The 21,383-nt window shown below is 35.9% G+C and overlaps 1 protein-coding gene across 5 annotated transcripts in view; it reads right to left on the bottom strand.

Annotated features, from left to right (window-relative positions):
• Positions 1-21,383, bottom strand: part of CCSER2 (coiled-coil serine rich protein 2) — a 189,891-nt gene that overhangs the window by 5,205 nt on the left and 163,303 nt on the right. Inside the window, exons 10-11 of one of the 5 annotated variants that reach the window (XM_034931016.4) lie at positions 13,347-13,479; positions 6,030-6,069 (exon numbers count right to left, since the gene is read on the bottom strand). The exons of 2 other annotated variants lie outside the window; for them this stretch is intronic. In XM_034931016.4, coding sequence (XP_034786907.1) covers positions 6,030-6,069; positions 13,347-13,479 — 173 coding nt within the window. The remainder of the gene's footprint in view (positions 1-6,029; positions 6,070-13,346; positions 13,480-21,383) is intronic. 2 more of the 5 variants (XM_014346506.6, XM_003828207.6) reach the window with 2 other exon arrangements.

Raw genomic sequence — 21,383 nt, 5'->3', positions numbered from 1 at the left:
TCTTTTAATTAAAAAATGAACTGCAATATTCAAGCAAATTAGACACATACAAGAGTGATAATGCAAACAAAAAATGATACAGGCAGTAAACACTGAACAAGATCCAAAATTAAATGAGAAAAAGAAAACATTAAAGTACTAATTTATTACAGAAAAAATTCCTGCCATAATAGATTCATTAGGTATTTTAAACCTTAGAGCTTGACAGAATGATTCTACAGCTTTTGGTTTAACCTCCACAAAACATTCAGGTGTTAACGGTGACCTTCGGAATACTACTTACATTAAAGTTAAAAAAAAAAGTTGTACACCACGTTAACAAGTGTTGTTCTTCTGTCAAGAATGAAAAGCACCAGCAGATAAACAAGATTTAGAGTAAATCACTATATTCTCAGTTTATGTGAAATTCTATTTATTTAACAAATATAGGTCGAGACATTTAGCTAATGCTAACCTATTTTTAATATTCTTGTTGAAAAGTTTCCAAATAAAATGTTTCAAAGTTTATTTGTTCTGTCTCACTCCTATTATGGCTGACATGTGAAAAACAGATCTACCCTAACGAAAAGTAAACATTCATTTACTTAAATTTAGAATAATCAGCCTTTTGAACGATGGCTCAGAGTAAAACAAATGTGAAGTTGCCTCTAACTGCAACTAAAGAACAGAAGCCTATGACAAGGTTCTTAGGGTCTGTGTGCCTCACATGTACTTCCCTGAAGCTCATTGTGTAGTTATGTTTCAAAAACAATCAGAGGAACTATGCCATTTCCATGATTTGGGGGTATCCAGTAAAAAATACAAATCTTAAAGCTATCTTTCAATGGCCCAAATAGTTAAAATATATGGACAGGGCCAACTGGGCCTGTCCTGATACAGGGTTATTTGCTACAAATGCATTATCTCTCTCCTCTCTCTCTCCTCTCTCTCTCTCTCTCTCTCTCTCTCACACACACACACACACACACACACACACACACACACATACACTCTTTAAATAATGTGGGCTAAAATGTCAAAAACTTTGGCAAAGGGCTTTACAACATGAAATTCAGAGGGCCATTTCTCACTAATAAGTTTTTTTTGCTATGCTAATCCACAAATAAATCTACATAGTAGCTCTAATTTCCCCAATAGAAGGGGCGGATCTATTTATACTGCATCATTTGTGTTTTTTTCAGTTCTTCCACCTCCCTGACCAGCACTGGACAATGGCTGCCCAGGATCAGCAGCCAGGGATTAGATTATGGCTGGATTGGGAGTGACTGAGGGCAAGGCTCATCAACTCATGGAGGATGGTTGGCTATGATGGCATACAGCTGACTTGCATTAAAAAAAATATCAAGACAGTGACTACTCAAAATTAATCTGTACAGAAATATGTCACATCAAATCATATTGCAGAATGTTTGAAATAAACAAGTCAGCTCAATTGCTGCCTCAAGCTAAATATCCCAGACTTTAAAGTCACTGGGTATTTTCACAGCACATCAACACAAAAATGAATGAACTGTCCCGCAAAACGGAAGATACTAAAATCACCACATAATTAAATCAACAGATTCTCCCTGGGGTTCCCTAGATAAAAATGACCGTGCCAAAGTGATCAAAAACCTTGAAAGATTAGTGAAAAAATAGAGCAGGACCATATTAAACAAACCAAAATCTACCAAAGGGAATAAAAAGTAATTAGGAAGGAGGCACGATCAATTGGTTGGTTGAATGGGGATTTGTTTTTCCTTTTCACCCTCAAACATGGTAAGATATTCTAGTTCCAAGTTAAAACTCTTAAAGCAATTTAAGACTTCTGAAAATATCAGTGACAATTTAAAAATGGACTTTATTGTAATATGTCTATTGCCAATAAGAAAAAAGGTATAAACATGTGCTATCAGTGAAAAGCATAAAAAGACGATTTTTCAATTAAGACAGGTAATAAACTGATTATTAAGACAACCTACCTCCAGAAATGCCCAGGAAAGGGCCATTGTGCACTATAAATTTGTACTGTTTTGTACTCACCACTTGTACTGTTTTGATTACTCACAGTACCCAACTGACCACTGCTTATCAGAGAAATAAACGGAAATACAGCAGAGTCAGAAAGACAAGCTACTTGTATTAAATGCAATAAAGCTTCATATCAAATATTAATGAATTAGAAAACATCCAGTTTTTAAAGAATAACAAAATGTTGAGTCAACCGAGAGGAATTTAACAGTTTTATAAATAAATGTCTAAACTACAAGTTAGACATCTATACTACTAGTGAATTACATTAACTAAATCAGTGGTTTCTATATGCTAAATAAAATTTTATATTTTTATTAAAAATTAATTTTTGTGGCATGATATAATTTCCCTATCCCCAAATCAATGTCTTGCTTTATTATTTATTTGGTAACTATATTTGGAAAATCAATTCCACTACTGTAAAAACAAAAAGTCTCTTTCATGAGGAATAAGAAACACCTATAATGTGAGGAACAAGGAAACAACTTGCTCCTGGTATGTGGAAGACTACATGGAAGTGGTTACCCACTAAGGACTGGATTGCCGCTAATTACCCCTGCTAGCAAGTTGAACAACAAGCTACCTCTTAACCTCTAGCAAGCAAGGCAGAGATGTGTTCTGATGGCTTGTTGCTACAATTTCCCCAAATTCTAAACATTCAACTGTGTTCATATAAATGCCAGATGTTAATTCATCTTGCTCACATCCACTGCTGCTTCTATGGTCATTAAAAGGATGCCCTCAGACATTTTTAGAATGTAAATATAAAAAGATTCCATATCCTCACGGCTAAGACAAATAGGAATGAATATCAAAAAGCACACACTTTTTAAATGTTTATTATGTATCATGTACTGTACTAGGAGTGAGAAAATCTGGAGCTGAACATAACTTTGTTCCTGTGCTTGAGGAGCTTAGTGAGGGAGACAATAAGGTAAAGGAATGGTGAGATCATGTCTTAAGCGTAACAACATATGGGAACAAAAAGAAAACATGCCTGCCTGGAGAGGTCACAGGAGGCATTCTAGAACCGCGAACAATCTGCCCTGAGTTTTAACAGGGTGAATAGGAGTTTATCAAATAAACAAGAAGGGAAGAATATTCTGTGTAATGAGCTAGTACATGCCAAACACAGAGGCAAAAAAAGAACATGCCATGTTCTGGTCACTTCAAATTTTAGACTGAATTTGAAAGGATAGTGCAAAAGCATAGCTAAGGGCCAGCTCCTAGGACTCATGTCAGGCTAAGTAGCTATGACTTTGTGCTGTAGATGATGGGAGATGTAGATGAATTTTAAGAAGAGGAATCAGAATATCTAATGTGTGTGTTTTAGAATGATCACTCCAGTGGAACCAGTGAGGAATGTAACCAGTGGGGACGAAATTGTCAGAAAAACCATATCACAAGCTATTTGGCATAAAATCTGGAGAGGACTGAAAAAGATTTGAAGGTGGGACAGGCAAGATGAGGTATTGGCTTGTATCCAAAAAAGGCCTTTGGGAAGGCTGTCCGCTAATCCATGGATTTCATAGCCTCGGAAGCCCACAAAACCTAGAGGGCAAAAGGAATCCCCCCACTACGAAAGATCTCATATCTTAACTACTCCCTATAGTCACAAACGAGTAAAACTTTAATCCTGAAACTTGTGGAGGGGTTGGTTACTGAAGCATCAAAATGAGGACCTATCCCCAGACTTACAGAGCTAAGTGCCTCTAACTGAACTCAGCAACTTCAAGTCTTACTTTAGTTATACATGTAAACTTCAGCACACCATTCTGATAATTCTCAGATTAAAGAGTTCCATGCGTCAAGTTCAATAATGTCAGCAATAGGCACTACAGGGGGGTTGTGCAAAGGCTTGGTAGACATCTTTAATGATAATCGTAAATGTCTATTTTAGGCTGCTTTACAAAGATAGCCAAAGACTTGGAGCTCCTTTCAGGCATGTACCATGCTTTATTCATTTTTCGTTATAGTTGGTATTTCTATTATTTGGCACAAAGTAGGGATTAAATATACATTTGCTAGATAAATGAATAAGTGAATAAATAAATATTAGTGGTATATTCAAGAATTACTTATTTGGCCAAGAATTACCAAAGTGATTTAGGTCAATGATGAAGCATTAATGATTAAATAAAAACTAGTTTCAAAAAATAAACACTGATGAAAAATAATCTAATAGGAAAAAACAATTGTTCCCTCCAAATAAGTCTGATTAGCTTAATGATTCAAGTTTAGAAGGATAGCAGGAAATACTGACTGCATGTTATACACAAGCATGTTATACATAAGTACCTCTCATAATGACCTTTTAAAATCTTAGCCACCAAATGTTTTTTATCTGAAGACTAGAAATAGGTTGGGGAAAGTATCTTAACAAGCATTCAGCTACTAGAAAATTCTAATAATTAAATATGACAACATATGTAAAACATTTAGCATAGGACTTCCTAGCACATAGTATGTCCTCAATAAATTTCTTCTATGATTATTAAAGCATATAAGAATGATGAGTTCAAGTCATAGCTATTTTGTAACTGGGTCTTCGAAACAAAAGCAAGTTCTTTAGCAATATAATAATAAACTAGAATATGAGGTTTCTAGGCTTCAAATACATAGTTCAATAATGTCAACACTACCTATAAGTTTTGAATCCACATCAAGCATATTTAATATGACACAGAAGTCAAGGATCTTTAACTGCCTTCCTGGAGATAAGAACCAGAGCAAAGACATGCAAGTTTAGAGAGAACTTTCTTCTCTCTACAAAGGAGGTAGTACAACACAATACTGAGTCACTTAGCTTTTACAATCAGGCTGATCTGAGTTTGAATCCTGGCTCTATCACTTATAGATCTATCATTGAGGTGAGATATTGGGTAAAAATAATCCCACTACCCTGAAATGGAATTTCATAATTTACAAAATGAGGGTAATACCAGTATATATACTTCATGGAATTGTTGCAAATAATAACCAGTAACAGTACAATGCCTGACACATAAACACCTGAGAAATGTCATACTCTGGGCTCTTAGAGAACAGCGTTCCCTTCTTTCCAAGGGTATAGATTCAAACTCTTGAGTCTGCATGCATGATCTCTAGTTACCATGAGACCCCTAGGTGAAACATATTGTTCTTTTCTTTCTATAAATGAGTAAACTGGGGTTAAAAAATGTTAACGTGTTCAAATTCAAACATTTTGGCAAGTGGCAAAGCCAGAATTTGAACCATCAGATAATTTCTTAAAATACAGCACTAAAATTTAATATTCTGTGCAATTTGGTGAGTTCTGATGAGTTCACAGGCTTTCAGAATATACAGTATAACCAGATGATTATTTTAATATATTTTAAAACACTACAGGCAGATATAATACCAATATTAAGGAACTAACTTTCCTGGATAATGTCCTATTTCCTTCTTAGATGATCTAGCCTACCCAGGATAACTTTCAGATACTAAACTCAAGCCACAGTATGGAGCAGTATTTCTGGAAAGAGGTGATTCCACAGTGACCCATTGGGGGAAACATAATGAACATGAAAAAAGGCAAAGTAGTACCCACCAATGAGCAAAACAGTTCACCTTTACTGTTTTACGACACTTCAAAGATCTACAGCATTAGCATACGGAAAAGCACTCATGCCAGTTTTCATAAGCATTCTTGTTCTAGGGTTATTAGCAAAAGATGGCAGCTAAAGATGTCAAGTCCTGATGGAGTAAAAATATGTCAAAGTACACCAAATAGAAAGCAGGAAATGTTCTAAAGTGTAATAATGCTACTGCATAACAGACATAGAATTTAGCTAATTTTTTTCCTGGGTACATACAAGTTTATTGTTATTATTAAATACATTTTAACCATAAAAAGGAAGGTGGAAATAGAGCCATCTGTAACATGCCTGTACTTTCATGCAGGCTCTGACATGCATCATGCAAACTGGAAAAAAAAAACCAAAAAAAGTGATTATGAGGAAGGTGGTAGGAAAAAATCCAAAATTGTACTGTACCACGCTTTGTCAGAGAAGTAATGGACTAACTTCTCAACTCCTTGCCAATGGCATAATGGGAGAGCAGAGACAAGAAAAAGACAGGACAATGGCATCAGAGACCACACACAACACCAAGGATTGCCATGACTGGGTGGCAGCCACAAGTATTTGCTTTGCTATTGTTGTGTTTTCCTAGGCATTATTCATTATTTCATTTAATATATTTGTACATAACAAAAACATTAAATAGATTTATACTTTCTTACTAAAGTAATTTGCGAGTTAGTACAAATACTCATAACCTTAGAAAGGCATGTGTAAAACTTCTCACACACACTTAAGAGGAATCACTTGAAGACTCTTACCAAACAAAATATTGAAAGTAATTCTGATAAAATTTAATATTCATACTCCAAATACCTAAAAAGTTTTAGTCCCAAGTAACCTCTTATGAAGGAGGTAGAAATTAATTTTTAAGTAATTTCAGAGGCTTCTGCATAAGATTAAATAAGTATGTGTTAGATTTATTTATTTATTTATTTATTTATTTATTTATTTATTTATTTTTGAGATGGAGTCTTGCACTATCACCCGGGCTGGAGTGCAGTAGTGCAATCTTGGCTCAATGCAACCTCCACCTCCCAGGTTCAAGCGATTCTCCTTGCCTCAGCCTCCCAAGTAGATGGGATTACAGGCGCCTGCCACCATGCCTGGCTAATTTTTTTGTATTTTTAGTAGAGACGGGGTTTCACTATGTTGGCCAGACTGGTCTCGAACTCCTTGCTTTGTGATCCACCCACCTTGGCCTCCCAAAGTGCTGGGATCACAGGCGTGAGCCACCATGCCCGGCCAGTTTAATTATTGCCATTGAAGACCACTAAAGGTATAATCTGATCTTAACCTGAATATGATGCAAATTATAAGTGAGGCTCTGCACATCAGTATAGAAAGACTTAATTTGTATCCCTAATACTGTATTACAACTAGATTTAAAGACTTTCGCTTTAGAGATCACATGAAGCCAATCACAGCTTCCAGTGCTTTTTGGGAAAAAGGAATGCTCTTATTCCTCTGTATCTCAAAATGGTGCCTCTAGACCTCAGAAAATTTAGAGGATAGCAGATTGATAATATAAATTGTTTAAAAATAATTTCTGAAATAAAGAGTTCAATGGCTTTTCTAAGTTGATGACCAGTTAACGGGTTTGGTTTTTTTTTTTTAAAGTATCAAAGTGATTAAGAGGGACTTAAGTAAGCATTTACTACAGAGGCACAATCACTCTTAGATGATTAATTTCATGGGTCTATATCTCAAAGACACAGAATCCATTAACATCTACCTCTCAGATGATGTAGAGTAGTTCAGGAAAAAAAACCTAAATGGCATCATAATAGTACAGTTCCATTGATGTGATCAATAGACACAGTATATTTATCCAGAGTACAAGAATACTGTAAGCATTATGGTACAGAAAAAAGACTGGCTAAAAAAAATAAATCCCACAAGCTGCAAAGCAGATTGTAATAAAAGGCTTTATACAGAAACCACTAACGCTGCATTTCTCATAATTCCAAGAAACTAACCCATGCCTACGTTTGTGGAAGGCCTATTGGACCATGAGTTAGATGCACATTTCTAGTCAATTAACCAATGACTATACTAGATAGTCCTTGAAATTGGCTGCGAAAAGGTACAAAATACCATATTTGATGTTAACCATATTTAAATTAAAAATGAGCATACACGAAATTGAATTAGTAAAGTTTTTTTACTGAGTTACTCTAATTTGCATTTCATTCAAAAATATTTTATTTTTATGAAAAGTCACTCCCAGAGCTAATTTCTAAGGAAGCTGAAGCTATTCTTATGTATAAAATTGATTATAGTCACACATTAGAGTCAATCAGATTGAGCCTTGTTAATTTATACATCATGAGCATGTTTGACAATTCAACAATTGTCAAATACACATTTGACACATCAAGTGGCCTTAGAAAGTGTATACCCTTTAATTAAATGATATCCTTCCAGGAAATCTATCTAAGAAAAGAGAGACACTGACACTGATTTATACACAAAGATAAACTGCTTACCAATATTCCTCTCTGTAACCAGAAATGACATTAATGCCCAATAGAAAAAAATTAATTTAGAATATATCCACATAATGCATTATCAAGTGGCCATTAAAATGTTAATTTCAAGAAATATTTACCATATAAAAATGTGTGTATATATATAAAATGATACTATGTGAAAAAAGCAGAATGACTGAAAATACATAAATTCAACTTTATAACATAATATTTAAAAGACTGAAAGGAAATATACCAAAATGTTTCTTCTAATTCCTCCATAATGAGTCACTACATTACTATTATAAATAGGACAAATGTACATTTTGAAGGAAGAGTCACTGTATTTACAAAAAATATTTAAGGTTCAGACTCTGGAAGTAGAACAGAATTTAATTATGGTTTGTTCACTTACCCTGAGCAAATTACTACATCATTTATTGATTGATTTATGATTTATTTGCATCTTCCTTATTATAAAATTGGAATATCTCTGACTCTGAGTTGTTGTGAGAATCAAATAATTTAAATGAAATGCCCAGAAAAGTACTTAAGACATTAAAAAACATAATAGGTATTCAATTAATATTAGTCTTTTCCCCTTTCTTAAAATGTATGGCTAAATTTTTAAAAATATACATAAGAGTTTCCTATAGGAATATTTGTGAAAGTGTAATTTTTAAGTAGCTCTTAGAAAGATTATCCAACTGTATGAATTTCAAGAGAACAATTCTCCAGCCAAAAGGACTAAAAGAATAAGTATAGTGAATTACTAAAGTGAGACAGTGCAGTCGAGGATAAGCAGACAAATGGCAAAGGTGGGCATTCAGTAAGATCAACATTTTGGTTAAACTGAGGAAAAGCTGGCTCTTACAAAGGGCTCATCAGCCATTTAAGCCACTCTATTAATATTCAACAATAAACATTTTTTCCTGCCATAGACAATTCTTAGGAGGCACCACTTAAAAACAGTATTTCTGCAAAAAAAAAAAAAAGCTTTACTTTGATTATACACACAAAATCTATGCACATTAAATTATCTACACTTCTTAGCCTTCATATTTAAAGTCAGTATATTAAAACCTAAATGCTCATACTTATATGGGCAAAATAGACCAATGTTTTTTAACTGCAGGTTGCTAGCAACATTTAAAAAAACAGAAGAGAGAGAAAAAATATGAGAGGATCAAATATTTTAAGAGAAAGTATTGTCCCATGAATCTTTTATCAGAATTTTAAATATACATACACAGTGAATCAGGTTGTTGTAAATACATACTTTCTCTCAGTAAATACATACTGGGCTGTCATGTAAAATAAATTTATAATCACTGCATGTCAAAAATGTTTGTGAAACACCCCCTGAAATTTGTAAGAGAAAGAAGATGTAAGACAATATAAATTTGTCATTCTTAATATAATTATGGTGGACACAACACTACATCAAGAAACTGTCAGGCTATTACGACAAATATAGATGCATTTATGTAATTTTTATTGTTTTAAAAGAACTTTTTCCCTTCGCATTAAGTCACTGCACATGGAAGGTAAAAATAAATAGGATTTCTAAATTTATCAAGCCAGGTACTAAAGAGCAAGTTTTAAAAGCTTAGTTAGACACAGTAAGAAATAGGTATTATTTCGAAACATACTTTTTGAAAAGTCAAGTATTCCTGTAAGTACATGCTCTGGCAAGAAATGCTATTTGGAATTACCAGGAAGGCTTTCTATTTGCCAAAAACAATTATTTTTATTAAATTTTCCTACTCTGAGGTAGGTTATTTATTACTCCCAATTTTACACAGTTGGAAATTAGAGTAGAAAGACTACACCAATGCCAGTTAAGTGAATTTGTACAAAAGCTCAAATCCCTACTAACAGCAGGAAAGACCTAAACGTAGATATTTTCTGCTAACCTAGAGAAAATTTAATTTGAAATAAAAAAGTATCATGAAGTAGAGACTAGTAATATACTTAAGAAATGTAAGTCAAAATTTCCTGAGAAGGAAAAATAATAAAGGCCAGAACCTTCCATTTATCTCTATTTTCCTATATTCTTTTTTTTTGAGACAGAGTCTCACTCTGTTGCCCAGGCTGGAGTACAGTGGTACGATCTGGCTCACGGCAAGCTCCGCCTCATGGGTTCACGCCATTCTCCTGCCTCAGCCTCTAGAGTAGCTAACTGGGACTACAGGCACCCGCCACCACGCCCCGCTAATTTTTCATATTTTTAGTAGAGATGCGGTTTCACCGTGTTAACCAGGATGGTCTCGATCTCCTGACCTCGTGATCCGCCTGCCTCGGCCCCACAAAGTGCTGGGATTACAGGCGTAAGCCACCGCGCCTCGCCTATTTTCCTATATTCTTCAACGCAGTTTGAACACTGCTGGCCACTACAGCTTTCTAGAGTGACGAGGGCTAAATACTCCCTGTAAACATTAATTATCTCACTCTGCATATTTAGAACGGACTATCTTCATACTAGAAGGTCTACTATACTTCCGTAACTTAAAAAACAACAAACTGCTGTTACTGAAGACTCACAGCCAAGCTTTACCTTGCCTCCCCATTTAGAAGATAAAGGCAGTTCCCTCAAGCTGATGTTCAAGAAGTCATCAAAGAGGCCGAGCACGGTGGCTCACGCCTGTAATCCCAGCACTTTGGGAGGCCCAGCCGGGTAGATCACAAGGTCAGAAGTTTGAAACCACCCTGGCTAACACGGTGAAACCTCGTCTCTACTAAAAATACAAAAAAATAGCTGGGCGTAGTGGCAGGCGCCTGTAGTCCCAGCTACTTGGGAGGCTGAGGCAGGAGAATGGCGTGAACCCGGGAGGCGGAGCTTGCAGTGAGCTGAGATCTGGCCACTGCACTCCAGCCTGGGCAACAGAGCAAGACTCTTGTCTCAAAAAAAAAAAAAAAAAAAAGAAGTCATCAAAGAACTTTTTAATGAAACATTATACTGGAGAAATCTCTCAACTATCTTCTTAAGCACAATCAACCTCTCCAAACATGAGTACTAGGACCCACATATTGATTAAATGTGGAGACAAGTATCATCTGACTACAAGTTTAGTATAGGAAAAGAAGAGATCTGTTTCAAAACCCTCTGGAAAACCACTAGATTTATTCTAATAATTTCATACCTTTCTTTTCTATATTTTATAACTAAAAAAAAACCCTTTATTAGTAAACTGCTTTAGCTGTTCTCAGGGTGAATTCAAAATAGAGTAGTAGTTTAGAGCATATTTCCCCTCTAAAGGAACCTTTCAAGCTCATTAATAGTTATTAAAAGGCTGTGAACAGGCCCTCTGGTCATTACTTCGCACAAACAGGGTCCTACAAGTCTCAAAGATCAAACCCTAGGGCCAGTGCTTTTAGATGCACAGGCCGTGAGAACCTACTCAGGAAAAGACTCATATATATATATATATTTTTTTTTTTTTCCCTAGATGACTAATACATCCAAACTCTGGAGAACCAAAACTTTCTTTTTGTTAATCTGAAGATGCAAAGAAGGTTTGATCTAGAAAGGTTTAAAAAAAAAAAAAAAAGCAGGTCTTACTAGTATTGTAGGAATTGTAGGATAGTGCTGCTTCACAGTTGGAAACAAAAAGGAAAGCTCTGAACCCAAGAAGGAAGGAGAAGAAGCACTTGAAAATGGAGAGCCACTGACTCAAGGAAAAGACAAGAAAATTCTAATGCTATACAAATAAACCAATGAAATGGGTATTTCTGATAAACATGTTTTTAAAAGTAAAGCTGAAACTCTATTTGTAATACAGAATAATTAATCCCAAACTTCAATTCCGTATTACAGCTAGCTGAGGAGAAGGAGAAAGGGGGAGGAACATGGTGACAAAAAAGGATACAGGCTCAAAGGGGGCTTGAGTAAGTACACAGGTGGGTGTGCTAATCTGAGGGGAAATCTCAAACCTTGCTGTTTACTGGCCACAAGCCTAAGAACATATAATTTGTTGTATCTGCCCTTTGAAATTTCAGATGACTTGACTAGCATTTTAGTATGATTCTTTTTGTGCTGGGATTATTTAAATAGAGGAGAAAAGAAAGCAACTTACTTGAAGACGAGAGAAGTGAAAAGGAGGAGTTACCAAGGTGGTGGGAGAAGGAGGAGTTACCAAGGTGGTGGGAGATAGAAAAGGAGGAGGACAAAACAACTCCTTTTCTCATTGCTTCCAGTAAACAAACGAACTTGCTACTAAAGAACATCACATAAAAGCCTACAGAAACGATTTTTCTTTAAAACAAAAAGTACAGAAGGGAAGGAGAGGTGTAACAGCCAAAAAATAAACTTCATGCCTTCTCTGGAATTCATGTCGATACCTCATAATTTTGGCTAATTCAAGAAATAAAATTTTCTTTAAATAAATCACATTCCTAATTGCTTAAAATTTCCTCCTTTGACACCTTTGATACTTCACATGGAAATGGATAATGAAAAAATTGAATGAATCACAAATCATGATAAATCCTTGGAGAAGGCATAAAAATATCTCTGATTGACTGTATTTATATTTCATTTTCATTAATAATAGCTTTTTATGGGTGACTTTTCAAAAAAGATAAAATATAACCAACTTACCAGGCATACTTAAGTACATAAAACAAAATAACCCACACTGTTTTGGAAAAGAGATTTAACATAAACAAAAATTTTAAGGTCAAACAGTAACTAAATCATTAGAAATGTTAGTAAACCATGCATATTCAAAAGCCATTTCTTCTGTGCTGTAAAGCTGATAAATTACAAAAACATCTTAGTTGTTTTAAACCACTTTTAGAAAAAACAATTAGAAATATCTTTATTTTAGATGACAGTGAAATGCAATCCAAGCCCTTAATTACGAAATATTATTTAAAGAAATGTGCAATGGTCTAGTAAGCCTGCTCCCTACACATTATGCATCTGTCCATCATACCATTGTAGATCACATGTACACTTTTTAAAACGATTAGATAACACAACAATTTTTATTCACATATTTCAAGGTTTTGAAAATGCATTAAAGACAGATGCATGTCAGTAGGTCTAGGGTCACTGGCAATAGGTTTAAACAGTATTAGAATGAAATTAACCTCAGACAGCTTCCATAAGGCTCTAAGTAGAGGTCTGTTTACATGCAGTAAAAGGAAGTGTTAAGAGAGGAGACCACAGAGAGTGCTGCTTTAGCAGATGCCTGCAGAGCACTCAGGATAGAAAAGGAGGTGCTGGGGAGGAACAGGTCATGCAGAAGGGAAATACCATGAAGGGGAAGCCAGAGCAGGATAGGAGTGAGAGACACAGACTCACTCTGTCTGCGGTGCGGTGGAACAGTCCGTGGGATCCCCTGGAAGGAGCCCTGCCAAGGAGAGAAGGAGGGAGCAGAATACCCACCCTGTGCAGAGAGAGATGGGGTAGGGAGGTATAATAAAAAAGGGAACCAAAAAATAGAGAAACCAAGTCATACTTTGTTTTACTTTTAAATAACACAGAGCAATAGTGTTAACGAGAAGACAGATTTCATTTTTTTAAAATACAGGCAGCTCAAATTACTAAAAATACATCATAATCCAAACCTAGTTATTTTTAATATTTTTTTAAAAAATTATTTTCCTCTAATATTTGTAGTACAATGTACAAGAAATAATATATTCTTTCTGGTATACATTACATTTATCATCATATAGCTCTTGTTAAAGTAGCAGATTCCAGTCTTTTGCAGAAAAAGAAGGAATTTAAAGGGGGAGATAGACTTTAGGTGTTAAACACACAGAAAATGCACCAATTTGTGAATCAGGCAATACAAAAAAATTATCATCTAAAAATTTTTATTTCGGCTGGGTGCAGTGGGCTCACGCATGTAATCCCAGCACTTTGGGAGGATGAGGCGGGTGGATCACGAGGTCAGGAGTTGAAGACCAGCCTGGCCAAAATGGTGAAACCCCGTCTTTACTAAAACTACAAAAATTAGCCAGGTGTGGTGGCAGCCACCTGTAAAACCAGTTACTCGGGAGGCTAATAAGGCAGGAGAATTGCTTGAACCTGGGAGGTGGAGGTTGCAGTGAGCCGAGATGACGCCACTGCATTCCAGCCTGGGCAACAGAGCAAGACTCCGTCTCAAAAAAAAAATAAAATTGCTTCTTAAATCACAGGTTTTCAGAGGATTAGCAGGTAAAAATAAAGAACATTAGCTAAAGTTAGCAAAACCAACATAGCATTAAAAAAGATTCAGGATGTTGTAATGTGACATGTAGGCCACCGGTTACGTGGACATGCTTTTTAATTTCAATAACTTGTGGCTTTTTAGCTTCACTTATTTTAATCACAGATTATCAGAACTACGATACTCCTGAAATGTCATTTACTTCAATGTCCTCACTTTACAGAAAAAACTTTTTTCAAGAAAGTAACTGTTCAATGTTATACAAAGGGAACCATATTGGGTCTTATGTCCCTAGCCTCCTCACTGACTGAAACATATGCACAAAAAAATCTACTGAAACACTCTTAAAATATCATCAAGGAAAATCAGCCTATAAATCATGATCATACCCAGTTAAATCTGCAAAAGAAATTATGTATATTTTTTCAGACCAATTAATCTGACTTAAAAATAATATTGTATTAAAAATTACGATAATAGTTTAACAGTGTTTACAGATCTTATGAACGGTCTGAAATGAAAAAAATTTTTCTCACTTTCCGTATCAACATTCTTTGACTCAGGTATAATCAAATACTTCTTTAAATTTAAGGGTGATCCCACACTGTTCAATATAAAACAGAAACATAAAAGATCCATTTTCTATGTTGATGAAGGGGAAAAAAAAAAGCCACAAAAACTAAATTAACAATCTTTAGGATATTCTAGTAAATAAAAATCTTATCTTTTGAAATTATTATACTTTTTTCTTTTGCTAATTTGGCAAAAACAGCTTAGAAAACATTGAATAAGGTGATGACCCCAGATGCTCTCCATAGATACTACCTGCTGTTATGCTGTTTGTGAAATGTTTTGGTTCAAAGGCTATATTTATACTAAACAAATTCTCAACCAAATCCTCCCTATGCGTTTTGCAGAACCAAGCTTCTACCCACTGTACTACTAAGTAAAGAAACTTTCAGATGGGAACTTCATAGACATGTTTAAGAAAACAGTCATTGATTCCTTCACCAAAGAGGTATGTTTACCTTTGCAGGTCTGTGGAAATAGCACTGACCTTGGAATCAGGGAAACTTTTTTTCCTTGGATCTTTCCCAAGCCTTGTAACCTTGAGAAAATTACTGATTTTTGAGCCTCAGTTTCCTTATTTGTCAGATGCAGAGGCTGGACTGGTTCATCTCGAAGAACCCTCTTACTTTTAGTTCCTATAATTTAGTTACTCATATCTGTCCCCATCTCCACTCCAGTAATTTTATAACTCTTTTTAATTTTGTAACTCTATTTATATGGCATTTAAAACAATCAACTTTGTATTAAATTGTCTCTCCTGCTAGATCATTAATTCCTGAAATAATTTAGGTGAAAGTATCTGTCACAGTACCTATAACTTCGCAGGAGTTTTAAAAGATATTAGATGTCCCACCTTCTATAGCCTAAAACTCCCCCAGCATGTAGCAGACACTAAGTTAACTATTTACTGATTTAAACAAAATTAAATTAATTTACTGTGTTTATCTAGAGATGCAGCTGTAGCATCTGTCAATCCTGGCCACACACTATAACCACCTAAGAAATTTTAAAAACAAAAACAATGATATCTGCCTTTATTTCCCCAAGACCAACAAATCATAATCTCTGGCATAGGTCTGAGTATAAGAAGGGAAAGACAACCTTGTGAAATAAATACATAAACAGCGCTGCCTGCCACCGCCAAGGGGCACCCATCTATTAGCCCACCAAACAGCTGCATGCCATCAGAGCTTATGCCCAGAAAGACAAAGAATGTTACTCATTTTATTTCTGCCACCTACAATGCTTCTTCCACTTCTCTACCCATCTGTCAAAATCCTATCCAGCCCCCTTAGGTTCTTTCAAACCCATTTCCTAAAAGCTTTTCCTGATCCTGCCTAAATTAATTATGATCATTCTTGTTTATAAACACCCACAGCAATTGGTGGAATCTTTCTTCCTCTTTTCATTACTTTGATTTGAGTATCTTAAAAATTCTTCTACTAAATATAACCACCCTGAAAATAATAGCTCTCTTACTTTCCTTGGTGTCAACTACTTAGCTTCTTGTCAATTTACTTATAGAGAGTAGAAATAACATACTCTGATCAGCATTTAATAGAAGAGGGAATTCCAGTTTCAGGAAAAGATGGAGTAGACATACTTCTCCCTTTTCCTGCTGTCAAATACAGCTAAAAACCCTGGGCACTATATATAAAACACAATATTCTGAAAGGTAGAGAGAAAAAGTGAGACCAGCTTGGGACCCAAGGAAAAATATGGTGATTTTCTTTTTGCCTAATGTATCCTAAAATGAGTGATAGAGAAGCCAGCCCCTGGAAATGACAAGGAACACACACACACAAAAAAATTAAGAAAGCCTGCACTCTCTAGCCAAAGGATCAGGAAAGAGGAAGACTAGCAATGCAGGAAACTTGTATCCAGTAATCTACCTAACACCACAGAAAAACCTGTGGCCCCAGCCCCCATTCCCATCAGAAAGGGAGGACTGGGAAGGCTGGGCGCGGTGGCTCATGCCTGTAATCCCAGCACTTTGGGAGGCCGAGGCGGGCAGATCACGAGGTCAGGAGATCCCGACCATCCTGGCTAACATGGTGAAACCCCATCTCTACTAAAAATACAAAAAATTAGCCGGGCGTGGTGGCGGGCGCCTGTAGTCCCAGCTACTTGGGAGGCTGAGGCAGGAGAACAGCGTGAACCCAGGAGGTGGAGCTTGCTGTGAGCCGAGATCACCCCACTGCACTCCAGCCTGGGCGACAGAGCGAGACTCCGTCTCAAAAAAGAAAAAAGAAAGGGAGGACTGGGGAGTGTAGGCCTCCACCCTTGTATGGCTGTGACATTTTCTTATGTACTTCTTAAAATACACATAAAAAATATTTAAGAAACTTATAAATGGGGGAGGAAAAGGGACTTAAAAGGACATAAGGTTTCTACATGTAGTAGACTATATATAGTTAAATATATATGCATGTGTGTGTGAAATATAATGCCTACAGCAACAACTAAAACATTATTATAAAGACATAAACTCAAAACACTATATATAAATAAAAATGGAATTATTAAAAAACTAATATACAGAAAAGAAAAAACAGAAATAAAGAAAAAAGAAAAAAATAAAATGGCAGACTTACATAGCAAAAATTACATTAAATATAAAGGGCTGAAATATACCCATTAAAAGACAGATTGGTAGATTCATGGCCTAACTATATGCAGATTACAGGAAATTCATGTTAGGTATAAAAATATATATATTTTAAAATAAAAGATGAAAACGATATACCACGCCAAAAAAAAAACAAAAGAAATTTGATGTGCTTATATTATTATCAAATAGACTTCAGAGCAAAAAGAATACCCACATATAGAAATAGACCTCACAAAATGATAAAAAGGTCAATCTACCAAGAAGACACAGTGATCCTAACAGTACACCAAACTGCAGAAATGTATAGTAGCTGAAGCATAATCTCATAAAACTGAGAGAATCGCCAAATCTACAATTACAGTTGGAGAGCTCAATACCCCATCCCAACAACTGATAAAAATAACTAGACAAGAAAATCAGCAATGATATAAAACTCAAGGACACCACTAACAACAGCACCTAGTCAATGCTTACAGAATATTCTATCCAACAATAGCAAAAAGCAATATTTTCAAGCATCCACAGAACATTTACCAAGACAGACCATAGTTTGGGCCACAAGACAAACCACAACAAAGTTAAAATATTGAAATTATACAGAATGTGTTCTCTGACCACAATGGGATCAAATTAGAAATCAATAACAGAAAGATGACAAGAAAACGTCCAAACACTTGGATACTAACATTCATACCCCTAAGTTATCCATGGGTCAGTCAGAGAGGAAGTCTCAAGAGAAAAAAAAAAAAAAACCATATCAAACTGAATGCAAAAGAAAATACATAATGTATAGGAAACAGCTGAAAAAATATATAATATGTAGGAAACAGCTGAAGTAGAGACAGAAATGAGAAAAAAATCCCATCAATAAGCTAAACTGATGTCTTAAGAAACTAGAGAAAATAAGACCAAAATAAACCCAAAGTAAGAAGAAAGAAAAAAAAAAAAGCAGACATCAGCAGTTCTGTGGTGTAACCATTCTTTTGTTTCTTTACTTCTCTAATAAACTCATTTTCACTTTACTCTGTGGACTCACCCAAAATTTCCTGTGTGAGATCCAAGAACCCTCTCTTGGGGTCTGGATCAGACCCCTTTCCGGTAATATATTCCATAACGAACCATGAACAGATAATACTTTGGTCTCCCAAATATCGCCTTTTGTCAGGACTCAGAGTTATGAATGGCTTTCACCACATAGCTGCTTTATGACTGCGCTTCACTCTACCTTGAATACAAGAGACCCTACAAGTTAGGAAGGAATATCATCACCCCTATTAAGCCAAAAGATACTACAGAAGATGGATCTTGGTCCCTCTACAACCTTTAGGATTAAGGGTCCCCTTGTAAAGAGGAGGGGGAAATAGAAGCATTTGAATCAGAGCAATTCCATCTTGAACAGGGGCTGGGTAAAATGAGGATAAGACCAGCTGGACTACATTCCCAGGAGGTTAGGCATTCTCAGTCACCGGATGAGTCACTGGATGAGGAGGTTGGCATTAAGATAACAGTTCACAAAGACCCTGCCGATAAAACATGATGCAGTAAAGAAGCTGGCCAAAACCCACCACAACCAAGATGGCAATGAAAGTGACCTCTGGTCATCCTTACTGCTCATTATATGCTAATTATAATAAATTAACATGCCAAAAGACACTCCCACCAGCACCTGACAGTTCACAAATGCCATCGGAATGTCTGGAAGTTACCCTACATCATGGGTCTCCAACCCCTGGGCCACGGACCAGTACCAATCCATGGGCTATTAGCAACCTGACAACACAGCAGGAGGTGAGCAGCAGGCCAGTGAGTTGAAGCTTCATCTGTATTTACAGCTACTGCCCACTGCTTGCATTATCACCTGAACTCTGCCTCCAGTAAGATCAGCAGCAGCATTAGATTCTCACAGAAGCAGGAACTTTATTGTGAACTGCACATGCGAGAAATCTAGGTTGCTTGCTCCTTATGATAATCTAATGCCTGATAATCTGTCACTGTCTCCCATCACCCCCAGACAGGACCATCTAGCTGCATAAAAATAAGCTCAGGGCTCCCACTGATTCCACATTACGGTGAGTTGTATAATTATTTCATTATATATTACAATGTAATCATAATAGAAATAAAGTGCACAATAAATGTAATGCACTTGAATCATCCTGAAACCATCCACACCGCTCCCACAACCCTCTCCCCATCTGTGGAAAAGTTGTCTTCCATGAAACCAGTCCCTGATGTCAAAAAGGTTGGGGACTGCTGCCCTATATAGTTTAAAAGGAAGAGAAACCTAAAGTTTTGGGAAATTCTCGTTCCTTTCTCGGAAAACTCATGAATAATCCACCCCTTGCTTAGCATATGATTGAGAAATAACCATTAAAAATAGCCAACTAGCAGCCCTCAGGGCTCTGTCTATGGAGTAACAATTCTTTTGTTTCTTTACTTCTCTAATAAACTCACTTTCACTATAAAAGAGCAGGATCCTTGAAATTGAACATAGAAAAACAGAGAAAATCAAGAAAACAAAATGTTGGTTCTTTGAAAAGATCTGTAAAATTGACAAACCACTAGCAAGACTGACAAAGAAAAAGAGAGAAGGTAAATTACCAAAATCAGAATGAAATAAGGAATATCACTACAGACCCTCCAGCCATTAAGGTAATAAAGGAATATTATGAACAACTTTACAGTCATAAATTTGACAACTGAGAAAAAGGGCCAATTCCTCAAAACCACAAACTATCAAAATTCATCCAAGATGAAAGAAGTCATTTGAATAGGTCAATAACTATTAAAGAAGTTGAATTTATAACTTTAAAACTCCCAAAAAAGAAATCTCCAGGCCCAGATAATTTTACTGCTAAATTCTACTAAATGTTTAAAGAAGAATTAAACATTAATTCTTCACTATCTCTTCCATAAAGCAGACGAGAAGAAAACACCTTCCAAAGTATTTATGAGGCCAGGTTTAACTTAATACAAAAGCAGACAAAGACAGTACAACAAAAGAAAAATAAAGAATAAAAAGCATTAACCCCCAGAATACAGATGTAAAAATCTTTAACAAAATACTACTAACTAGAATTCAGGAATCTATAAAAAGAACTACATACCATGACTAAAGGGGGTTTATTTCAGGCCTATGAGATTAGTTTACTATTAGAAAATCAATCAGTGCAATCAACAGGCTAAAGAAGAAAACTCATAGGTTCATAGCAATTACCAAAACAAAAGTAACAAAATCCAACTCATATTCATGATAAAAACTCTTAGCAATCTAGGAATAGAGGGAAACTACTTCAACTTGATAAAAACCATCTCCCAAATATCGATAGCTAACATCTACCTAAAGGTGAAAGACTGAATGCTTTTTCCCCTTAGATTAGGAAAAAGGCAAGAATGCCCATTCTCATAATTCTTATTCAACATAGTAATGAAAATCCAAGCTGGCGACATAATGCAAAGAAGGGAAATAAAAGACATCAGATCAAAAAGTGAGAACACTGTTACTATTTACAGATGACATAATGGTCAACATAGAAAACCCCAAACTACAGAAAAACTCTCCAAACTTATAAGTGAGTTTACTAAGTTCACAAAATACAAGGTCAATATACAGAAATCAATTTTATTTCTTTTTTTTTTTTTGGAGACAGAGTCTCGTTCTGCCACCCAGGCTGGAGTGCAGTGGCACGATCTCTGCTCACTGCAATTATCCACCTCCCGGTGGCATTATCCACCTCCCGGGATAATGCCATTCTCCTGCCTCAGCCTCCTGAGTAGCTGGGACTACAGGCGCCCGCCACCATGCCTGGATAATATTTTGTATTTTTAGTAGAGACAGAGTTTCATTGTGTTAGCCAGGATGGTCTCCATCTCCTGACCTAGTGATCCGCCCACTTCAGCCTCTCAAAGTGCTGGGATTACAGGCGTGAGCCACCGCACATGGCCCAGAAATCAA

Source organism: Pan paniscus, chromosome 8 (assembly GCF_029289425.2).
Source record: "Pan paniscus chromosome 8, NHGRI_mPanPan1-v2.0_pri, whole genome shotgun sequence".
In the NCBI taxonomy this organism is placed as follows: Eukaryota; Metazoa; Chordata; class Mammalia; order Primates; family Hominidae; genus Pan; species Pan paniscus.
The sequence above is the reverse complement of the archived record's forward strand: the minus strand, read 5'-3'. Positions and strand labels throughout refer to the sequence as shown.